At 40.1% G+C, this 14,988-nt stretch overlaps 2 protein-coding genes across 2 annotated transcripts in view; both read right to left on the bottom strand.

Moving 5' to 3' along the window:
• The window catches only part of LOC126367833 (ankyrin repeat domain-containing protein 29), a 37,210-nt gene extending 29,738 nt beyond the window's left edge, over positions 1-7,472 (bottom strand). The window contains exon 1 of the mRNA XM_050011602.1: positions 7,180-7,472. Within this exon, the coding sequence (XP_049867559.1) occupies positions 7,180-7,191 (12 nt within the window). The 5' untranslated portion in view covers positions 7,192-7,472. The remainder of the gene's footprint in view (positions 1-7,179) is intronic.
• Positions 7,473-7,670: 198 nt separating this feature from the next.
• The window catches only part of LOC126367755 (zinc finger protein 43), a 29,619-nt gene continuing 22,301 nt past the window's right edge, over positions 7,671-14,988 (bottom strand). The window contains exons 2-6 of the mRNA XM_050011479.1: positions 12,166-14,099; positions 11,607-12,086; positions 8,485-8,589; positions 8,050-8,206; positions 7,671-7,966 (exon numbers count right to left, since the gene is read on the bottom strand). Coding sequence (XP_049867436.1) covers positions 7,733-7,966; positions 8,050-8,206; positions 8,485-8,589; positions 11,607-12,086; positions 12,166-14,099 — 2,910 coding nt within the window. The 3' untranslated portion in view covers positions 7,671-7,732. The remainder of the gene's footprint in view (positions 7,967-8,049; positions 8,207-8,484; positions 8,590-11,606; positions 12,087-12,165; positions 14,100-14,988) is intronic.

The raw sequence follows: 14,988 nt of genomic DNA, 5'->3' as shown, positions 1-14,988 counted from the left end.
TTTGTCGTCTGAGAGGGTAAATAATTGAAAGAATTAATCGACCCTAGTGGGTTGATAGCGATAAGCGCTGATTGAGGGAAATCGTCGACAACGCCGGCGGGGTCGGTGTGATACGAAGTCCTAAGCTGGACTAAGTATATGTGATATGAACCGTATGGTGAATTGGTAGACGTGACCAACACCCAAAATGCATCATTTTAGACTATTTTTAGACACGACAACGATGATGATTAAAAAATTTGCATTGCATTGCATTGGACAGGGTGGGGAATGGAGTACTCGATATTGTAAAGGTTTGGATTATTCGGATGGCATTTGTATCATATTTTTTCGACAAAAACCCGACTAAGCACTATACGTACTCCAGTGTCGCATGTTACCAAGTTAACGGTAAATTGGCGTGTTTTGTTGCAAGTAGGTATAGTTAACAATCCTGTGCAATTAGTTACGCAATCGTTAGTGGACATTATACTGAACTGCGTTGGACAGTTGCCCGTTAAGCTGCTAAATGCTGGAATTAGAAGCACTGTCTTAATTGCAGTAATGTCCGGCTGCCAATTAGAAGGTAGCCGGTTGATTCCTGCCACCTGAGTGCGTTTCGTAATCTGAGGAGGTTGACAAGTTATTACCTTGTTGCTTTGATTTTTTATTGTCAGGGCTTTAATTTTAATAAGCAGCTTGTGAAGTGGATGAGGGCGGAAAACTAAGCAAGATTTACTGGAATCACTTTTCCATGTCATGTTCACATTTAAAAAATGTATGGATAAAATGGAAGAGCTCGGTGGCGCAGCGGTAAACGCGCTCGGTCTGCGATTGTTGACGTTAAGCAACTTTCGCAATGGCCAGATAAGATGGGTGACCACAAAAAAAAGTTTGCATCTCGAGCTCCTCCGTGCTTCGGAAGGCACGTTAAGCCGTTGGTCTCGGCCGCTTTAGCAAATTTTCGTTAATAAGCATCAATCCGCACTGGGCCCGCGTGATGGTTAAAGGCCCGTTCTCCCTATCCATCCATAGGGAAGGCCCGTGCCCCAGCAGTGGGGACGTTAATGGGCTGATGATGATAATGATGGATAAAATAATCAATCGAGAGCATATCGAGATTTATCTTCTAATAACTACTTAGGTAACTGCCGCATATTTACTGCGAAAGCAGTGACCATGCAAAAAATAGTCGGTGCATGTTCAGTTTTTTTTATTCATTCTTATGTTGGTAGCAGTAAAGATAAAATCTTGACGAAAGATAAAGTATAATTGCATTAACAGTTGTTGTTTATATTGCTATTCTTGTTACTACAATGCTACTGTTACTGGTAATGATTTAACTATCAGTCTTAAGGAAATTGTAAAGCTCAGCTGTTTATATGGTTAGGGTCATTGACCCCTGATCGTTGGGTTTTATTGTAGTCATAAAGTGGATTATAATCGTATGGCTCTATACTGCGCATGCTCCATAAATACTCGGTCTAGTCATAGGACGGAGACTCATGTCGCCTTTTGTCAATCCCGTACATTTCTATCAATTTCACTGGTTGGTTGTCTCGATTACTCTAGCCATAGAGGCAGCCAATAAGCTCGCGACACCAAACACTTCAGGACCCCGATACCGACCCCGTCGGCGTGGTCGACGACTTCCCTCAATCAGCGCTTATCTCTATCGACCCACTGGGGTCGATTAATTCTTTCAAATATTTTATCCTCTCAGACGACGCCCTGAGCCGAGGTTCGCGCCCAACTGGGCACCCTCAGGCCTATTGTCTTAAACGTTGTACCGGGTGAGAGAAGTAATGCCACCTGCGGCAAATCTACAATAAGTCACGTCAAAAAAAACTGGTTGGTTGTTGTTTGCAACGTGACTAACGGCCCTGATGACCATCCTACATTAGGTGCCAAGCAGTTTGTTATTAGAACTTTCTGTCGTCAACCAGTACGAATTTGGTACATATATCACCACACAACCCACAGTAGGTTGTAAGGGTAAATTTGGTAGGTTGAAAAGCAGACAATAAAGAGAAATACTATTGTACCTTGAGAATTTTCCAAAGTAGTTATTCGAGTCGCCTCATTAATGCGAGTCACACAATCGTATCAGTAGAAGCTATAAATGCAGAGCACAGATCTATCTGCAGCCGCGTGACATTTACCCGCGACCAGTTTCGCCGTATTTAGAGTAGGGATCGATTCGCAGAACCAGCGGGCCGTCTGTTCTTCTCGCGCCGCGACATACATCTACAGACATACTATAGGTAACGTCTAGCTGTAAAAGATATGTTTTAATACCCATTAAAGAGGAGATTTGTTACTTGGGTTGCCAATCACGTATTTTGGGAATCCCCATTTCCTACAAAGAGTTTCTTCAAAACGATACCTACTATTTTCAAGATATGATTTCAAGAATTTTCTCAAAAGCTCTTTTTTGAAGTCATCATCATCATCACCAGCCCATTAACGTCCCCACTGCAGGGGCACGGGCCTTCCCTATGAATGGATAGGGAGATCGGGCCTTAAACCACCACGCGGGCCCATTGCGGATTGGTGGTTATTAATGACTGCTAATGCAACCGGGACCAACGGCTTAACGTGCCTTCCGAAGCACGGAGGAGCTCGAGATGAAAACTTTTATTATTTTTTGTGGTGGTGTGGTGGTTTTGAAGTAAATATGAAATATATTAGCTTTTCACGTGATAGTATTCCCTACCCACATACCCTCCTAAACCAAATCGTCAAGTGTCACTTCAATGCCCGTCAAATAGGTGAGACTGGTGCTTGATTGAATTTCCCCAATGCTTTCCTCAACGTACTTGTTTCCCTAAAACTTCCCCTACAGCCGTCTATTTATATGTTTGTACGGGATGAAGGTTAATGACGTGTTTTAAAAGTGTTGATCACTGACCACTGATCGAATTTGAAAGACCTCCGTGGTCCAGTGGTTGAGTGTTGGGCTCACGATCCGGAGGTCTCGGGTTCGATTCCCGGTGGGGACATATCACAAGAGTTACTTTGTGTTCCCTAGTTTGTTTAGGACATTACTGGCTGATCACCAGATTGTCCGTCAGTAAGATGATCCGGGCTTCGGAAGGCACGTAAAGCCGTTGGTCCCGGTTACTACTTACTGATAAGTACGTAGTCGTTACATGAGTCATGTCAGGGGCCCTTGGCTCAACATTAACCCTGACACCAGGGTTGATGAGGCTGGTACTTCACCTCACAACTCACACGATAGAAGAAGACTGATCGAATTTGTTTTCTTTTTCTAAGCTTGAAAGTGCAGGATGCTAGAGGTTATTTTGATCAGGAAATGTTTGGTTCGATTAGAAGGGACTGCGTGTGGGTGTAACGGCATTGACATTTATCTTAATTTACATCGACGTCGGAGCAGCGAGATCAATTTCATCCATTCATCGTGATCGCTATGCAAATCTGATCTAATCTGTTAATTGAAGCTATCTTTAGCGTTCGCTTTGAAAGATATTATACAGATATACCCTGGCATTAATACCTATACAATCAGTGGGGAAGGTTTTTCGTGACACTAAGGGTCCTATCTCACTAGGACACCATGGTGGTGTCTTCACGGTTGCTCCAAGTACAAAACGTACCTATGCAGTTCAATCCCAAATTTTCTGGGATTGAACTGCATAGGTAAAAAAAAAAATTTCTCTGGTGTTCTAGTGAAATAAGGCCTTATTGTGGCGTCAAAAATACGTACATATACGTAAGTCTATACTTACATAAGTATTTGTGCCTACTCGCCTCTATCTACTCGTTTGTGGTTCTGCGCAGTAAGTTGCGGCGATGCACGATGGTACGAAACTTATTATGTAGAGATTCTAAAGATCCATCTCAGAATTTCATACCAAAAGTGATAACACGCATTTTGCAATAGTTTTAGTTTTCGTTTTATTTTTTTCATACCATTTTAACGTTGTTTAAAGAAAGTTTACACGATCTATGTTTTTTCCTTTTTTTAAATTTTATTTTCAATTATTGTTCTTTTTAATTTGTTAACTTTAGTTTCTACTTTTAATTATCAGTGTTGTACGAGTATGCGTCTATAATTGGTAGGCATACTGGAACTTTTCCTATGTGTATTTTATTTTGTGTGTTTGTGTATGTACTGTGGATACACCATAATAAATAAATAAATACACGTTCTCTACTGTTGTCTTGTACTGTGGAAATCATGTACATACCTAAACCAGGGTGTTATATTTAACTTGACACACAAACAGCCCACGAAGTATCAGTACAGCTGAGAGCAGACACGTAACGGTGTCTACATCTAAATCCAGACAGACGCCTGCGGCGTGGGATGGACTTAATGTGGCCTCCCTGCATCAATGAATATGTTTGATGATATTTTTAGACGACCTACACTGTAAGAAAATAGAACTCTCAGTTATCTGTTAGCGATAATAAAACTGCATGATTGCCGAGTCAAGGTCTTGGACACGAGATAAGTCTTTGTAAAGTAATTATAATGACGTCTTCATCATAATTAGATAAAGAGTTAGCGATTCTTTCACGTGGGTTACTGTAAATTGGTATACTTACATTACACTGTTTGGCTGGACCAAAAGGTTCTGCCGGTAAATCATAAAACAAGTTTGACTGTAATTTTGTATAAGATAGGATAAGAAGACAAATAATTGACTCTAGGTGGAGATAGCAAGTGGTAAATGCTACACTGACAAAAGTGTGACTTCTAAAGTTAAAGAAGAAATGATAGGTTATCGTACCAGCCTACTTACAGCCTAAATATAGGTCGTACGACCCGTTTAAAAGTCAGTTTTGTATCTTTCCTCGACCGGGAATTGTGTCCGGGACCTATAAATTCAAAGTTTCAAACTATTGCCACAGAGATCGTTAAGACAGCCGATAAAGATGTGTACCGTAATAAAATCCCGAACAGCAAAATTAACCAGGAAATGATAACCTGTTGATGATGCTCTCATCATCATTAGCTCCTCATAACAAGATGGCGCTAGTTCACTGACTCGGAGGCTGCGTCTGCGCAGCGACATTCTGTTACCGAGGCGCAGTCTGATGTTTACTTTGGTTTAATGTACATTGTCGTGATTTAAAATATGAGCTTATATACGTATGTATAATATTTTTGGTATTGTCTGTTTTACTGAATTTTTCCTACTTATTTAGTTATGATATGTAATTTAAAATTTGATTAGTAGGTAGTGAAATCTACCCTGGCACATTTCTAATAACTCTAGCCGAAATAAGCACAATTAATCAGAATGTTGTAGATTTTTATTTCTTTAGAACTCAAGTCACTTTCGATTTGATAGTAGGTGGCTATGGCTACGGTTACCAAATATAGGTATATAATTTTGGGTTGAATGGGGAATTGCGAAAGAAACGTAAAGCCGCAATGATAGCCATTTGTATTTTTTCACTCGGTCAGGAAATCATAAGAGACGCAACAGTCAACTGGCGTAATTTTTATGGCGCCATAAGTGACATTTACTGGGAATATAGGCCACGCCACCACACTAGGATAAGTGATGTCAGAGGATTAAATGCTTGCCAAGCGTGTAGACGCAATAACAGCTTAGGACTTTCTTGTTCTTAACTTTTGTCTCTTCAACCATAACGTCTTAAAATTGGTAAATTACGTTGAATAATTGTTTGGAATTTTATGTTTTTCAAAATTTCAGATTTCAATATTTTTAATAATTCACCTTTCATACATAGTCAGAAAGGTGCATCAAATTTCCGTCAGTAAACAGACTCCTGCGCAGCCTGGCAGCAGAATAAGCGGCTCGCCGGCCTGCCTTGCCGCAGGCGCGCTAAATATGGACCCACCCTTACTGGGACTGGTTTACGACAAAAAGATGGCGGAATGTCGAGTAAAAAGAAATTGCACGTTCTTTGTATGGTCACGAGATGAGCGCAGGCGTTTTATGAGCGGCTTGAAGTAGGTGGCCGGTAACCAGGTCTTTCTTTTATTTTGCTTTCAGTAGGTCAGCACAGGTATATGTTTGCGGATGTTCATTGTATTTTTTTCTTTTTAACGTGACATGTAGATTTTCCTCCGATGGCGTTCAGGCCAGAGCGCTTAGCTATGACTAGGTACCTACCTAGGTAGTTGCCTAGTTGGTAATCTATGGATGCCTACCTTTATAATCAGTATAAACGGGTTATAGTAGCCCTCTATATCCCGAGAACCATTGTATGAATTTGCATGCGGTTTTTACTTTCATAGTAGTTTGAATTCTCTAAGAATCCTTTAGGGTAAAAATTGTGGTCCGAGTAGCTATTTTAATAATGTATTTGGTAAGCTAAGAACGCGGAATGTGCAATATCAGCATTCCACATTTAAGTATAGCTACTACGTTACATTTCGAAATAAAATTAGGAGAAACTTGGGTATCGGTCGACCGCTGGGGGCATCGCTGGTTACTCAGATTACTTTACCAACAACCCAGAGGATCCGGGTTCGATACCTGTTTCTAAAATTTACTGGGTATTTTTCTATCAAACGCTGCAGATCCGATGGGTAAGAGTACTGAGGGTAGACCTGTGGCCATTAAAGGCCATTAGGGTATTTAAGTGGATATCATCATAGGTATAAAACTATTTGGCTAGTAGGTATAGTATTCTACTTCAAACAGGTAGCATACTTATACTCATGTTAGGGGCCTATGGCGGCTCAATAATAACCCTGATACCAGGGTTGATGGGGTTGATAATCCACCTCACAACTTATACCTAAATAACCCAGATGAGATTTATTTTTGATGAGACATTTAAGATTTGCTTTAGCTAACCACGATTATAAAAATGTAAACAAAGGATATTTAAATATTTGCTAGAGGTTGTTAACCCCAACGGACAACTGTTGATGGTACAGGTGAGTTACCTACCTAGGTATTTAATTAACTAATAAATAATATGGGTGGAATTGAGAGTAGTTAGACATATGTAGGTAAACATTGCGATAGTTCATATTGAATGTTATCAATAAGTAGGCTCAAGAAGTAGAATATACTTTCTGTTCCTGAATTGTGCAAATAAAAACAATAAATAGGTAGTTTACTTACTTAAAATATTTTGTTCAGTTTTATTCGCAAGGTAACTGCTGGTATGGTAATATTTAATCGAGTAGGTATACATTTTATACACATGACTAATAAATTACGATTTAATTAACATTTTGCGACTTACCTTCAGCGACATTTTGAATTTTAATCGATTTTCTGTTCACAGCACATGAAGATAAACAGTCATAATTCCGTAAATTTTAAATTTTTGCACACCACTTTCGCAAATGTCCACAGAAAATTTCACGTCAATGTTTGTTACGATATTATTATTTTAAAGATTTTTTATTTAATAAATTGTAAAAAATGGTTATCGTATTTAATGACGACAGTGGGCCGTACGAATTATTTTTAAACGTCAAACACAAAACACAACCACGACACGGCGTGGCACGCTCGAATAATAATATTTCCCTCGCTCGATCGTCACTTTGACAGTCGGAAGTTCAGTGTTGCTACAAGTAATATTTACGTTGATGAAAATCAATGATTGAAATGAATGAAACTGGAGGCGCCCTCTGTACACAATATGAGAAAACCGTGTTTCCTTTATTCTTAAGAGATGTCGCTTTTTTATTATTATTTATAAAAATACACATTTAGTCAATTTCAGTCTTAATTATGTACAAACATTTAATTGCAATAAATGAAACAATATTATAGTCTACATACTTATGTTATTCTCGTATAGTTTCAGTTTTTACTTCTTGTGCTGTTCGAAATTCTGGTATCATTAAATGGGTCTTCACAGACTGAATAGCTGTCTTTGCATCATATTTATCAGAATGTGTATCAGTAAGATGGAACCGTAGATCTGTTGCCAAGTTAGTTTGGTATTCGCATGAGTAACATTTATAAAGAAAAAGCCCTAGATGTCTACCGCTTCGTAGGACGTGTTTTCGGAGGTTTTCCTGGGGGAAAATATATTAAATATTAGACTTTCAAAGGAAAAAAGTTACTTGTAAGTATTTCACAGTACTAAATATTTACTTACTAAACTAGCGCAGGTAAATTGGCAATGTGGACAGGCATACGGTTTGATTCCTTCATGGCAAACCATATGTCTTTTCATGTGACTAGCCTGGTCTGTTTGAAAAGGGCAATAAAGGCATTCGTGGTGTTTGATTTTCTCGCCATGTGCCCGACGATGTCTGAAAAAGAAGAAGGTATTTTAATAATGCTATCTAGATAATACAACAGAAACAGTATATAAAAGTTTAGAATGTATGTCTACAGCGCCATCTCTTGATTACAGGGAATATTAAATTGTCAACTGTTAAGCTGAGCAGCTATCCGTTCTATTCAAAATTACTATTGTAAGTAGTTACGTGGCAAATACACAGATGTCGCTGTTAGAATAAGTTTTGGAAGTAATGCATAGATGGCGGGAAACTGATTCTGATATTTTGGAAAATAAATATTTATGTACTTGATAAGTTGCATAGGCGTAGCAGCGATGTAAGCGCAGTGTTCATGAGAGCATTGTCTTTCTTCGTCAACCCGGCAGTTCGGATCGTGGCGTGATAAAGCGCTTCTGAAATAAGATTGAGCGAAAATATTATTACAATCTGAGGCCCAACATAACTACATAGCATTTCAGATTTCTTGGTAGAAGAATGTACAAAGTAACTAACACTATTTCACCTCAATGCTAACTTCCTCAGTTTTTTTCCACAAATCGTCAGTAAACGAGCGATAAATAAGGTGGCAAGTGTGTGCTTGTAATTACGAGTTGTCCTGGACAGGGGCCAGTAGTGCAAGAATGCTAGTACTGAGCCAGGATACAGTAGAGCCATTGACGATATAACCTATAGACGCCTGTAGATAGGTTGGTATTCGCTTAGATCGCATTCTGTTAACAAGCTGAGGTAAAGTTGGGTGAGGGATGCAAACTGATTGACTCACTCAAGACCCTGAACACTTCGATAGGTTACATAACGATCGCGATTGGTCCAAAGTTGTCGGGCGGCAAATCGGCGGCATCATATATCTGACCTATGTGTCAGATGTGTTGACAGAACCCGTTCGTCTGCGTAGGAGTCTAGAAGATGCATCGTTGATGACTCGCCCGGAATGTGACGACTGACCAAGTTATTCATGACGACGCAAATTTTAGCTGTTTCTTTGCTAAAGCGAGGCAGCTAAAGTGGGGGCAGGTCAACAACCGGATAAGAAATTGCCAGTGTTACAGCTGTTTATAGACTTATCTACGCAGGTAAATACATAATAAAGTCATCATAGCGTTATTCCGTTATTCACGGGGTCCACTCACCTAACATGAAAATTTGACAGGTCCGATCTTTTACAGAAGCGATTGCATATCTGGGGGGCTAAAATGGCCACATCGAAGCAATTCATCTAAAAAGCAATACTTATTGCAATTTGACATTTGCGCATATAAAAGTAAGTGCGCAATGCAAACAAATGTCAAATAGCAATATTGCTTTCTTAGATGAATTGCTTCGATGTGTCAATTTTAACCCCCCTGACCAACCAACCTACAGATTAGGTCATTATAAGCAAGGTACGGTCACGAGTACTAATATGTATACACTTTGAAACCATGTCACATTAACTTTTTTGACAAATTAAACCGTAAATCTCATTAAATATCAAATATGATGATTGATGGTGCGACAGGGTAGTAAAGTGGGTACTGGATATTGCTCACGACTGTACATAATATCTCATGCCAATAGTATTTATTGTAGGTAGTAATCGATACCATGACTGGCTGCAGATCTTCTGATGACTTATGGCTTTACGCACCTTAAAGAAGTTTTTGGACACATCTTACGAACGTATTTTTTATCTAGAAATACGGAATTAATTCTGATTAGAATTAATACGGAATTAATTAATACGGTATTTAGTTCACCTTGCGATGCCTCTGACTAGCCCTATTATGTTATGTTAGGAATGTTTTTCATAAAGCAATTATGCTTTGTAATCGTATTTTGAACGTTCTTACATACGATAGTTAGTTGTTACTGGAGTTAAATCTCGTGTGAACGAACGTGGCTGAGGTCCTAAATGTCTCTAATTCCACCTCTGTGCGTGAAGAAAAAAAATAGCGCGAAAAATTTCTATAATTCAGTAGGTTGTCTAGATGACATAGTATTTCAGCAATAAGACGATGACCAAAAACATTGTACTCACACGTATACACAAATTCACGCCTATTTCAAATTGGGGTAGACAGAGACCACGGAATTCCGCTTACAATCTTGGTACACTATTGTTCTCTACCACTCTCATCAAAATCTTCATGCATGCTCGCCGGTTAAGGTACTTTTAACCTGGCCTTTGCCTTGTCTTCGTCAAAAAACCGAAAAGTTTGAAAATTCTTGTGTAAAAATTACACTTGTTGATATTAAGTACCTACTTATTTCGTTGTTTCTGTTAATGGTATCTAACAAAACACGCCGCTTTCAAACTCACCTCTAACCTTTCAGAAGTCGCTCTAACACCCACATTATTTTAATCAAATGTCGCACAGCAGAAAGCCATCGACGCCGGGAGAAGCCGCTAACTGCAGCCGCGAGTGCATTAATGCAGCGCGGCGCAATAACGCGTAAGATATCGCACAAGTTCCCTCATCAGAGAGATTCTAGCCCTCAATGGCTCCGGCCGAACGCCCCTAGTCGTCCCCTAACGCCCCAACTTGCAACTGTTCACTTGATTCATGCGGTCTGCGGTACCAATTAAGCCTCAGTTCCAACGTCGACTATCAAGAAATTACGACTGTTCGAAGCTCATCCAGATTTAGGATATTTCGGCGATTCATTGAAGACCTATTTATAATCGCACTCTGGCATCGAACGCTCGACTCTGAGAAACCGTAGATGCGATCTGTGGGCATCGGACACGGTAACAGTTGATGAATGTCTGGTGAATATTATATCAGTGTCGACGGCGAGCGTCGGAAGAGCCGAACTAATCCCCCTGGTGCATATTTATAGAGTGACATTTGGAATAAATTACAAGACGCGAGCTCTGTCCAAGCAAATAAACCTCTCGCGATTTAGCGCCGCCAAATCAAACGCCGCATCAACCTGCAGCACGTGCGTACAATAAACTTGCAACGTCTGCGTCGCTCGCACTAATATTTTGATCCGGCGACGCTGAAAATATCAACTTGCCGAGCATCCGGGGGGAATTTATCGAGGCGGGGTATAAAAATGTCATCGCTGGCAACACCGCGTGCGGCGTGCGGCGTGCGCCGGTGCATATCAAAGCGGTCGTCGTGTCAAATTATGAATGTTTCCCGATATTTGTGAAAGAGTTGTGTGACGTTTGACACGGACGCATCCGCCGCGTGCGCATTATTGTCGCAAATTGATGTCGACGCGCGTCTGAGCGGTGATGCGTCGATTATTTCTGTAATCGTCCATGTTTGCTCTTCCGACAACCATTGCTTTGAATCACGGGGTGTTAGCTGTTATAAATTATATTTTACGGTTATGGTTTCATTAACAAACATGCGACATGAATAAAAAGTTCTTTGATAACTTAAAACGTCAGGTAAATGAAATAATGGAGTGAACTTACTTGTTACTAAAGCTCTTCTTACACTTGCTACATACGAATTCTTCTCTGAGTTCAATCTCTTCCGCTATTTTCGGTAGTTTGGCCACTCCTGGACCATGCTCATTTCTCATGTGGTTATCCAAGGAGCTCTGCCTAGTGAAATTGGCTCCACACACTCTGCAGATGTGAGGCCTTTCAAACGTGTGCTGTCTGAGATGGCGGCGTAGTGAAGCTTTAGTGAAACTCTTTGGGCAAAGAGGACAAGTATATTTCTGAACCGCCTTCTCTTTCTCACCAGTACGGCGGATTTCGTTTTGTGGCGAAGAGTGCAACACTTCGTGAAAGAAGCATTCCGCTTGGGAGTCGGTTGAGAAGAGACATTGGCTGCAGTTCCACAGTATGGAAGCATTGAGAGGGGTCCGCGTGAACTGACAGGCTTTGGCTCGAACGTGGCGAGATACTTCTTGAGGTAAGATGAAAGCCATCCCACAGTTTGGACACCTGAAAACATAGTTATTTAATTATAATATCATCATGTTTCAAAAACTGGTTTATTTGACTTCAGCATTACTCTACTTACTTCCTTTTCTTCTCCGGATGAACTTTGCTAATATGATCTTTGAGTTCTAGAACATTGTTTAAAATTGTTTTCACAGGGCAGTACGGGCATTTCTTCATCAACTCCTTCGTAATGATACCTTTTTCCCTCATGTTTTCTTTTCTCTTAATCCGATGTTCTGAAGTCTGTCGATGCCGCTTCGCTTCTTCTGAAGAGGTGAATGACCGTGAACAGACGAGGCATAAGAAAGCTTGTTTCTTATGTTTGGACTTTAAATGAGCTGCCAATGTCAACGAAGATTTGAATTTTGTGCTGCAATATCCACATTTGTGGAATTCTTGATGGTCATCAGTAGCAGTATAGCACATTTTGTGGCCGGTTTTGACACAATGTCGTTTGACTTCAATATTATACCTAAATTCTTGGTGACACGTTTCGCATCTTATTATTGACTTTTTTCTTATAATGATTGGCATCGATCTGTTAATAACTGCAATTACTTCACTGTGTTCAGAACCAGACAAATGTTGTAACATTTCATTGGACGTTTCACATTCAAACTTGCAGAACGAGCACCAATATCTCCCGTCGATTGATGTTATTTTCTGTTCATGTTCTTCTGAATAGCAATGTTGCATAAAATTTGAAAGCCAGTTGGTATAGAATTTGCAGGGGCTACATTGGAAGGGAGACTGGTGAACTATAGCAGTAATATTGCTAAGAATTAACTGTTTATAGCTAGAGCTTTCTGTCTCCGTAGTTTTTCTAAAATGATAATGTGATATAAGATGCTTCCCCATCAAATGAAGTCGCACTCTGGACCTGCAACCAGAACAATGGACGAAGAGAGGCTTTCTTTTCCTTTTCTTTTTGACCTGCTTATTTACATTCGAATCTAATTGCGCATCACGCTTCATTTTTTTAGATTGAGTGTAAAGGCTTTCGTCAACAAAACGCGAAGGTCTAGTGGTTCTCTTTTCTGCTGTCTTCCTGACAGGTTGCAAATGACCAGAAAATTCCAATTCATGTTCTGGTAGAACTTTTCTCATGTGCAGGTTCGACATTAGGTGCTTCTCGTAAATAGCTCTAGAGCCCAACCTCCTGTTGCAAGGGCCACACCAGTACTGCACCGAGCCTTTACTTTGTATAGTCGTTTGCATTATTTGGGTTTTCTCGTGAGCTCCTGGGACCCATTTGCCTTTCGTGTGTCCTGGCGGAGGAGCATCGTAGTCTTCATCGCGGTCGTTTGTGTCTGCTAAGAAAGGTTTCCATTTCCCTCCAGTGTGTTCTTGTATATCTCTTATGAAATAATCCTCGTGATCAGGAGAAGCTGGCCTCCACTTCCCGCCAGTGTAATTAGGCGGTGGCTTCCATTTGCCACCAGTAGGATGTATTTCTTCATCGTCATCATCTTCCGATTCTTCAGACTCCTCTGAGTCTTCGTCACCTTTATAATCATTATACCCCATGCTATATGAAGAAGTTGGGATTTCTTTCTTCACTGCCCCACTGATACTGGCAACAGCGTTTATCAATTTGGTCTGGTTATCTTCGTTCACGCCTATCCTTAAGCTGTGCCCACCAATCCAATCTTCGCCTCTTAAGTTTGTTTCTAAAGGGCTCATTCGCGGCGTATCTCTGGAAGTAGACGCAATAGCTAAAGCACTTTTTCTATCAAGATTGGCTTTGGGTATTGGTATCGGTGGAGTGATTCTTGCTAAGGAAGTTTTCTTCACGCTACTTTGGAGTTCTAATGACTGAAAGAAGACGTCAGCTCCGAGGCTGTAGGTGGGTTCGAGGGGATCGATAGGGGGTAGATCAGGTTTGGCGGTTTCAATCTTCTTCCCACATCGTTCTTTCCTGTGTTTGATATAGTTGTCGAGTCCGACGATGGTGGAGTTGCACTTAATGCACAGGTGGCTGTCGTCGTCGTCATCCTCGCGCGGTGACAGCATCTGCAAAGTTCGAACACATAAACCTTGGAATGAGATTTGTTGCTTCGTGCAAGCTTCTTTACCCTGTAAGTTTTTCGCTCTTTGAGGGCTCTAAGTTTAGAATCCCGTGACACACAAATTTAGTTAAAGAAAGATTTATTTATACCAAAGTAGATACTAGGTAGGTCAAATAATTAATATTATGCTGGAACATTTGTTTTGTTGTTTGGTGATTAGGTAAATTATTATATTATTAACTATATTTTTTAAACTAAATTATTAGATTTAAGTTAAACTATATCTACGGTCACGAGAATTAATATGTATACACTTTGGTACCATGTCACATTAACTTTTTTGACAAATTGAACTGTAAGTCTCACTAAATGTCAAATATGTTAGTGCGACAGAGTCCTAAAATGGGTACATTATATTGCTCATGACTGACAAGTTATTTTAATGTCAATTTACTTAAAACTGATGTTAAATGAGACTTAAACATAGCTGGCGAGGATTGAGCTGGTGAGTATATACTATGCACATCTGCCTGCCCCTTTGGAGATACAGCGTGATCCGATGTTGTTGTGTGTTAAATGAAATAATACAATTATCAACCCAAGCTCTGCCCTGTGCGCGAGTGGTTCGTGTGCCGGCGTAGCAACCCGCTAATCGCGTGGCGTCGCAATATTAACCCTTCTCCGTCAGTAGCATAAATATGCGAATTATTTAGCAAATGCTAGTTGTTTCGTGATGATCGATAATATATGCGAGTCATTACTGCGGAACCTGGATTAGCATAAGATCTACGACCATTAATTTGAATTGAGTTATAAATGAACTACATCGTTTTGTTTGCAGACGATAGAATTGCTGCAATATGATAATGGAGCGGATTTGTGCAAGGCACACC

The sequence above is a fragment of the Pectinophora gossypiella genome, chromosome 6 (assembly GCF_024362695.1).
Source record: "Pectinophora gossypiella chromosome 6, ilPecGoss1.1, whole genome shotgun sequence".
NCBI classification, from domain to species: Eukaryota; Metazoa; Arthropoda; class Insecta; order Lepidoptera; family Gelechiidae; genus Pectinophora; species Pectinophora gossypiella.
This window is presented reverse-complemented; position numbering and strand designations above follow the sequence as displayed.